Source organism: Rhagoletis pomonella, unplaced genomic scaffold (assembly GCF_013731165.1).
Source record: "Rhagoletis pomonella isolate Grant_MI unplaced genomic scaffold, Rhpom_1.0 Rhpom_scaffold_06392, whole genome shotgun sequence".
NCBI lineage: Eukaryota > Metazoa > Arthropoda > Insecta > Diptera > Tephritidae > Rhagoletis > Rhagoletis pomonella.
Window position 1 is genome coordinate 1 of NW_023464923.1, and position 9,702 is coordinate 9,702.

Here is a 9,702-nt window from a genome sequence, read left to right on the forward strand (position 1 = left end):
AAAATACTCTCCATACTTATTTGCTCCTTTGGCCGTTGCAACGAAAACAAAAAAAAAATGTTGTACAAATATAAGAGCAGAATTTATCTGTTTTTATTTCTACTGCTGTGTAAGCAAATCATTATCTGTGTGTCTTGAGGAGCCTCGAGTCTATATGCGTTGCCCCTCTTTCAACCTTTGCGATGAGCTGCTGGCTACGCCCTTCGTTATATTCGTTAGCAGCAAACAGCACATGAATCATTTTAGTATATATAAATCAATAGTTAATAACTTCAATTCTCAAATTCAATTTTTGTTCTAGTTATATATTACTGTATTTCTCTTAAAATATGTATATTGCGACCATTTCAAAGAATCAAAATAATACGATATTAACACAAAACGACTTTGCAAGTTAAAAATTGTTCATGAAACTCAATTGACATACATACATACATTTTTTTTACGATTTGATGAAAGTTAGTAAATCTAGACGAAATTAAATGGTTGCACATTTCTTAATTGACGTTTTGAAAATTTTTTATCTTTTTCTTTTCATTTTCACGTTTTTTTACATTTTAAAAACACATTTAGCATATCGTGACACTTTTAGTTTCACATTGCAATTGTACAAATTAATAAAATTCTATAGCAAAGCGTAAAGTACTTATCGAACTAAGGAGAAAGGATGCAATAATCAAAATAGGAATATACATTTCATGCAAAATAAAGTACTTAAACTAAAATCAGATAAAAATTAAAGGCAAAATGTTGAAGAGCAGGCTATTTTACGCAGAATAGTATGACAAGGCATATTACAACATAAGCAGTAGAATGGCCGTTGACAAAGCTGTACAGAACTAAGGCTACCATGACCGATCAGAAAAGGTTTACGCAAAAATGTTTGTTCAATTTTACACTTTCTTTTAAATAACCATACGGCTGCGGCTGTAGTTACGGATATAAATTTAAGCTGAGATTATGTCATATTCCGTGAATTCCGAAATATCATATCAACATACATATATTCGATACATACATGCCATGCGTATGTGTCTAAGTGTTGAGATGACTTATCTTAAGTATGTATTAATTTTTTTTCTATGTATATTTTAATTATTTAATTACACACTATTAAAGTTGTAAATATGTAGCTGTATCGTTGTCCATATTTGCTTGCCGCCATTTTCGGCAACTCTTCCACCGATCAATCTATTTATGTATGTACTACCCTTACTCAATCATTTGAATTGCTTTCTTCTCTATTTACAGACACACACGCACATACTGCCCCCGCCAGTGCAACTGCGCAAGCGTAACTGAATGCATTGGCAATACGCAAGATTTGCGCCCTTTCAGCATCCTCACCACAACATTAAAATACATAAGACTCGTATATTCACCATCTATGATTAGAAGCTTAATTCACAAGCATTTAATTCAGCAATGCATCCATAGTGTATGGAAATGGTGGTGGGGTACGCTGTGGTGTTGTGGTTTTGCTTTGAGTTTGTAGCTGTTGTTTTTGTATTTGCCGTGACTGTTGTTGCTGTTGTAGTGGTTTTTCATTGCGTCCCATAGACGTAACGGTTGTGCCAGTTTCTGTAGATGTCACTGCGATCGTTTTTGCTACTGCTGTTGTCGTTGTGCTCGTTGTGGTTGCTGCCACTGACGACGGTCAGTCGAGTATTACAACTTGCGATTCGATTTGTCTGCTCATCACCATTGACGGTGCAGTCACAGCATGTGCCATCTGTGCAATTTGTTGTGCCTTGATTGGTAGCTCTCGCCACGGTTTACGTGCAACACGTCGCAGGTCGGTAGGGGAAAGTGTTTTGCGCCATTTTCTGAAAATGAATTGAATCGTAACATAAACTTCAAGACTTTAAAAACTGTGATTTTTATTATTATGAGCAAAAAATACTGCATTTTCTCTACATCTTACTTTTAAGGCAATGTTGGTTGTACATACATATATCTACCTAGATTATATTAGATTTGTTAGAACATGTGCACTGCGACCCTAGGTCTATTGTGCCTCTGCTTTCTGAATATTCTTCACTGTCAGAAAATATATATTTTAACCAGGGACGTGAATCGGTTGTGGACCGGAAAACCGCTTTTTCTCTTAATTAACTGAACTATTAACCGAACCGAAATTTTCCACATATGTTTGATCCGAACTGAAAACCGAACCACTTTCCATAAAGGTTTAAAGGTTCGTTTCAACCAATTTTCAATAGATAAATGCACCCACTATTTTTTCGTTTTGTTAAACATGGTAATACCTACCGCTTTGACAAACCAATCCAAAAGTGCAAAAACGGTTCAAACCGCTGAACCGAACCGACCAAATTTTTCATCGGGTTCAAATCCCTGATTTTAACTTATTTGATGTACATCCTATGTGGTATATTTTTACTAAGTACTTCGGTATTTACCTAAGTAAAACAAGTAAAGAAGTATAAGTTCGGGCGAAACCGAATTTTATACACCCGGCGCTGTTATCAAATATTGACGTCTCAACTTTCTCTCTACTACCTTTACATGATAAGCAGGGGTGTTTTCCCCGATTTCAAACGTTTCCTATAATATACTGACTTAATGAAATCAGTTTTCGTATTTCTGTAAAATACCTTTATATGGGAGGTGGGCGTGGTTATTGCTCGATTTCAAAGATTTTCAACAAATTTCCTACTTGGACCCTAAGAAAGGATCGGACCGAGTTTGGTAGCGGCTCCAGAGATACAGTATTTTATCATAAGTGGGCGGGGTCACGCCCATTTTCCAAAAATTGTATACTAATATTAGTTTTTACCCTAATTCCACTTCACATACTAATTTTCAACAATTTCGATTGAATATTTACTGAAATATCGCAGTTTTTGCATTTTTCGAAAATACTGTTATATGGGAAGTGGGCGTGATTACAGTCTGATTTCGCCCAATTTCAATGCCAACCTACCTTGGCTAAAGGGCAACCTACATACAAAATTTCGTTGAGATATCCCAATTTTTGCTTGAGTTATCGAGTACACGGACGAACGGACAGACATCGATCGACTTCTCGTTTCATTCTGATCATTTATGTATACATTTGTCTATATCTATATCGATTCGTTTTAGCTGTTACAAACAACCGTTATTTTAACAAAATTATAATACGCGTGCGTTCGGGTATAAAAATACACGAAGTAAAAAGTGAATCAGCAGAGTTGATGGATTTTTCCGGAGTTAGGCAAAAATTTTAGGCAATGCGGTATCAGATATTTTTATATATATAATGGCCCGTATGAATAAAAACGGAGCAATTGCTTTTTCTTAAAATTTCATACCTGTTACTTCACTTTTGTTTGAATAAATCGAGTAAAAGTTCTAAAATTTTAAGAAAAAGCAATTGCTTATTTTTATTCATACGGCCCAATCTCTCCTTTTTAAAAACGTAATCAGTGTCAAATTTGTATTTCAATAAAGTTATTTAGTTTTATATCATGATTGCTTTTTAAGTAAAATAGAAAAAGCTACAATGTTTAAGCTTCATTGATGTGCCAAGTCAGCGGCACTAACCGCTGAGCTAAGCACATTCCTTAAACTCTTGTTGCTTATCCTTTTCCTTATACAACTTGCACTATGCAGAGCGGCTGCTTCGACGCTATGTCAACTTGACAGAGTGGTTGCTATTATTAATTATATATTAATTAGAATTATTGTTATAGTTTTAGGCAGGCTCATCCTAAACTACTTCTTTCTCAAATTTGTATTTCTATCTACATATATACAAGTTTATGCAAATACTATTTTTAGGCTATTTATCTTGCATATCATCACCCTTATGCCAAAAGCATGAATGTGCTAATTTATCAGTTTTGAGCTATTGGGTTGACTTGATTAACCTTTGAATGATCTATGTACCAAAACCCAGAATGCCATGCATAGACGAAAATCACATGTAAATATATATATATATATATATATATATATATATATATATATATATTTTCTGATCCCATGATCGGATCTAAACCAGATCAGTATTGGACCACCTCTGAGACACTACCTTTCCGATGCAAAAAGACTTATCGAAATCGGTTGACGTGGTCCAGAGTTATGAGGTAACATACATAAGAAAATAAATTAAAAAAATATTCCGGCGAACTGGTAACCTCCTCCTTTTCGGAGGTCGGTTAAAAACAGTTAGAATTTTATACACCGTATTTTCATATCGCTCACAACCCAAAAATGAAATTTTTCAATTCAGACGCGATTATGAAATGTTATGTAATTCGCAGCAGTATATAGAAAATTCCAACTGCTGAGCGGTGACAGTTTTTATACCCGAGCGCACTTGTGCACAAGGGTATTATAACTTTGTTCACATAACGGTTGTTTGCAACAGGCAAAACGAATCGAGATAGATATAGACAAATGTATACATAAATGATCAGGATGAAAAGAGAAATCGATTAAGCGGTGACTGTCTGTCCGTCCGTCCGTCCGTCTGTCCGTCTGTGCACACGATAACTCGAGTAAAAATTGAGATATCTTAACGAAACTTGGTATGTGCACTTCTTTCGGGCGTAGTACGGATGGTATTGAAAATGGGCAAAATCGGATAATAACCACGCCCACTTCCCATATAACGGTAATTTCCAGAAATACGAAAACTGCGATAGTTTCGTAACTACTGAAGATAATTCACTCAAAATTGATATTTATAATAAATTCTAGACGAAATATAAGAATATTAACATTTTTTTGAAAATGGGCGTAGCCACGCCCACTTATGGTTACATGTGTATATCTTGGTAACCGCTGCATCAATTTATTCCAAACTTTGCACAGTTGTTGGCCTTGATACAGCATACTAAATGGCCGAAAATTTTAAAAATTGGACAATAACCACGCCCACTTCCCATATAACGGTAATTTTCAGAAATACGAATACTGCGATATTTTAGTAACTACTGAAGATTATTCACTCAAAATTGATATTTACAATAAGTTTTAGACGAAAAATAAGAATATTATAAATTTTTGGAAAATGGGCGTAGCCACGCCCAGTTATGTTTACATGTGTATATCTTGGTAACCGCTGCACCAATTTCTTCCAAACTTGGCACAGTTGTTAACCTTGGTATAACATACGAAATGGCCGAAAATTTTTAAAATAGGACAATAATCCCATATAACGGTAATTTAGAGAAATACGAAATCTTCGATAAATCAGTAATTATTGAAGCTAATTTATTCAAAATTGATGCTTGCAACAATTCGTTACCAAGAAATACGTTTAGGATACAATTTTGAAAAATGGGCGTGGCACCGCCCACTTATGATCACATATATGTATCTCGGTAACCGTTCTACCAATTTGTACCAAACTCGGTGTGGTTATTGTACTTGCCACATAGAAGCAAAACGTTGAAACTTATTGAAATCGAACTAAAATTACGGCCGCTTTTCATATAACAGTAAATTTCAGATATGCTTGAAACTTCAATATTTCGAAATTTAAGGACGCTAATTTACTCAAAATGGATACACCTCGGTTTACCATGTAGCGGTAGCTTTCGGAAAGGTGAAAAACATATATTTAATACTTGCGCCGGGTATTTAATGTTCGGCTCCGCCCGAACTTAGACTTTTTTACTTGTTACTAGATGAGATTCGCAAATTTTTTCTTCCTAATAATGAACTCTAACTTACTTGCTGGTATCTGAAGCTCTAAAATAATAGTCATCTGGTGCATCTACCCAGCTAATGACCTGCTTGCGTCCGTTGCCGATACGCCCCATTTGTGCTAACTTCGGTTTACCGTTTAGCTGTAAAGAAAAATTTGTTTAAAGCATATTCTATAGCATCAATAAAAGTTAATTAATTACGTGATGTCTCGTCAAGGTATGACCGGCAGCGGCCATCATTGCGGCAAATTGTTCATTGCTTGGGCGATGGGATGGCATGGGATCCTTATTTGGACGCTTAGTTGGCGGATATGCAGGGTAAAGCATTCCTAGCAAAAATGAAAGCAAAAATAGATTAGTTATACGTAAAAATTATTAAATACATCTTCGTGGCTGTGTAATTTGGATTACACAACTCACACTCATTACCATCCGCTGCCTCCTCGTTCCGGTCACGGCCACGCTTGCGCCAACAGTCGGTACGTCGCGCTGCTGCACCTCCACCGCCCGTAACAGGCGTTGGAACTGGTGGCAATTCCTTAATCGCTCTTGAACGTTCTACTGCTGGTTTGGTTGCCGATGGAGTTGTGTTAACTGCTGTTACCTTGGGAGCTGGCAACGGTGAAATTGCAGGTACCACTGTAGGTAATACTGCAGCAGCTACGGGGGCTGTTACTATCGGCGCTGGCGCTGGTAAAATGGTTAAGTCCTTCTCGGGCTCCAAAACTTTATTGGGCACACGATCGTACAATAAACTGCCATCTGGTGCTTTTGGAGGCTTGGGGAAATAGACCACATCGGGTTTTGGTATTTTATCCTTTGGTGTCAACACTAACCATTCGTGTGGTCCAATGCCCGGTGAGCCCAAACGATTTGCGATTTTAGTAACGCTGCCACGTTCTCGCTTTTTCCTTTTTATCAGAAGAATTCTCTTTATATCAGCAGCGGTTTTATCATTTATTCGATTTGTAACTGGTTTAATTTTATAAAAACAACAATATCATTAGAAATGAATTTTAAGACTACGGGAACTGTATGTATGTACGGTTGACTTAAGGAAACTTACATTCTTGTTTCACCAGTAGCGTGTTGATCGCGAACGACGTTTGACGTGCTGCCTTCTTGAATTTTATACAATTTCGACAGAGAACGCGTGCCAGACGCGTCATTGCATTTGTGTGTAGATAGAAGGCGGTGCGAGTTTTCATGATGGGCCGTGGTGAACCCGAGCTAATTGCGATACCATGCGCTTGATCGAAGTGGCGCGCTAGATGAGTTTTTAATTTAAATTCTTTGCCGCAATTGACCATAGGGCATCTAAGTGACAAAAACGAGTTCGAGTAAGTATAAAATGTTGTATTCTAGGACTTGACTTAAGTACATACTTGTGCATTTGGCGATTAGATAAATCGCTCACTTTTTCGGTGTCGATTACATCGACCACAACGGGGGCTTTCTTTTTAGGTTCAGGTTCGACTTCGAGCTTAGCCGCATTCCTTAAGCCACCATACTTCTTCCAATAGTCCCAACAATTTTGACAGAGACGACACATGCCGTGACCACTGGCCGTCCATGGATACCACTAAAGATAACAATAAGGAAATATGGTTTTTGCTTACAGTTGTATATTGTATGATTGCTTGTTTACCTGTGAAGATTTAACAGTTGAGCAAGATTCACATGGTTTGCCAATGTTAGAAAGATCAGCACCACCATTTGTTGTTCCATTATATATATTGGCACCTCCTTTTATTGAGATACCGCCGCTTCCACCTTTGTTTACCTGGTTATATTGCGGCACGTAGACTTGTTTTAACTTTAGTTCCGCCTCAACAGCCTTCACGCGCTTCTGTTGCACATAACGATCGGTCGTCTTCCACATATAATAGTATTCAATTATCTGTTTTAGAGTTTTCCAAGGAAGCTAAAATAAAAAAATGTCAGCGTTTATTGGGAGAATTCTAATACGAAAAAAATGCACATCTAAAGTATAAAGAATAACTAAAGTTTAACCAAATTTGATAAATTCGTACTTTTATCATTGAGAAAGAATTTAGTAGATATTTAATTCATAAAAAAAAAATTAATTATTGGAAATTATAAAAATCTTTAAACCGTACGAAAAACATGTGGAAAACAAGTAAGTAAGTAGTTCGGGTGAAACCCCGAACTTCATTAACCCAGCGTAGGTAATCTTCAAATTTATTTTCCATAATTTCATCGTCAATAAATGTATTTAAAAAAAAGCATAATATACTTACAAAGTCCTGTCGAATGTCATTAAAATCTTTGCCATATTTGTCCAACGCCTCTTCGAATAGATTCGCCTCTGAGGCACTCCAATCTTCGATTTCGTCGCGGCAGAGTACTGGCCCAGTGGAAGGAACTAACGAACACATCGCCTCTTCAATAGAGTAATTGTGCTTGTGCAGCGTATCCATGGCATGGAACTGATAGGTTAAATAAGTAGTTTTAACACAATAAAATTAACCGCTCGAACAGTAAAAATGCAATGAAATTAAAAAAAAATGTACCAGTGTTATGTCACGGCTAGCTGCTGCGGCTGACATATGCAAAGACGGCTGCTTCACCGAACTGCTGCAGTCCAGTGCGCGGGCGAATGTGCCTATCGAGCGCGACACCACCAAAAATTGGTCGATTTTGCGATCGTTTAGGTTATGCTGTGACGTCCACACCAATGTTTCGAGATCTTCTAACTTGCGTTCATCGCTGGAGACATCTTTAAGTTTGGCAGGAATTTCACTCTGATAGCGACTACCTACACGTATTTCACCCTTATCGGCGAGTAGCGTCTTCTGATTAGGATCGAAGACTAAGCAGTAGAAGAATGTATCCTAGATATGAAAGAATAAAAAAAAACATGAGAGCTCATAACAATATTTATGAATGTTTAATGAAAATAAATTTCTACAGGCAGGACTAAGTAGTTAAGCGTACGAGGCGAAATTTACGACTCACGTCTTTACTGAGATAGCTTTGCAGGGACTCCGTTTCGTTTAGCAGCGTAACCGAGCATTTGCCACGAATTTGTGTGGCAGGCAGTGCCTCGACTTGGCGTGACAAAAACAGCTCACGATGTTTGATCTGGTAGCGTTGTTTAGCCGTAAGTGGTTCACCCTTCTCTGCAGATGCTGTACCGCCGCCCGGACAATGATGTACGGGACTGTTGAGTACCTCATCCAACGCTGCTACAAATGACAAAACATACACGCAAAACAGTTTAATTGAAAGTTATAGGTATACATACATACATATGTATGTATGAATGTGTGTACATCATATTGAATTTATTTATATATATAATTCGATCAGTAGAAAAATACAACGAAGCATACGGATTATCATAAATCTAACTCACAACTGAAAAGTAAGAAACAACAAGAAAGTGCCATATTGAAACTAAATTACCCACTAATACAAAATAAACTAAAAACAAAGTAAAGCGCTATGAAATGTGGAAAGTATAATTTTAGGCAATTTTTTTGCATAACAACATAAAAGCATACATACGGCATTATGGCACTTTCAACTTTAGTTAAATAATTCTTCTAAAAATTGTATGATACACTACTATGAAGTTGAGTGATTGAATTAGTTGGTACCTATCGAAGGATCTAGTACGGCTTGTGCGGCCTGCTCTTCGCCTACTGGTGTTCTAAGCCATGTTTTCTTCAGCTTCGTAGCCAGTGGGGAATCTTCAGCGGTTGCCACTATATTCGATGAGGATAAGGAGGAGGATTTAGTGAACATTTTTAAATGCATTTTATGTGCAAGGTAATTTAATTGTAATATGTATAAGGTTTATGTTAATTTTTAAGTAAGAAAATTGCTATTGCACTGCCAGCACAAGAAAATTAAAAACCAAACTAATTCCTATAATATAGAAAAAAAAAAATACGTAAAGATTAGAAAGAAAATAGTATTTAGTGGAGAATAATATCTCGAGTCATTATCATAACCAAAAATATACAAATTTAAATCAATTAAAAATTCAACAGTTGTACATGCAAGCAGCACCATT

The 9,702-nt window shown here is 36.7% G+C and overlaps 1 protein-coding gene across 2 annotated transcripts; it reads right to left on the reverse strand.

The window, feature by feature from the left end:
• Positions 1–6: 6 nt before the first annotated feature.
• LOC118755490 (metastasis-associated protein MTA1-like) lies at positions 7–9,391 on the reverse strand (the record flags this gene model as incomplete). 2 transcript variants are annotated; one of them, XM_036490323.1, is given in 11 exon segments in its annotated part: positions 7–1,826; positions 5,686–5,801; positions 5,862–5,989; positions 6,090–6,632; positions 6,727–6,977; positions 7,046–7,242; positions 7,309–7,584; positions 7,922–8,110; positions 8,195–8,515; positions 8,640–8,866; positions 9,284–9,391. In XM_036490323.1, coding segments are annotated over 11 exon segments (2,525 nt in total), but the record flags the coding sequence as incomplete, so codon positions are not given.
• Between the last annotated feature and the right edge of the window lie 311 nt (positions 9,392–9,702).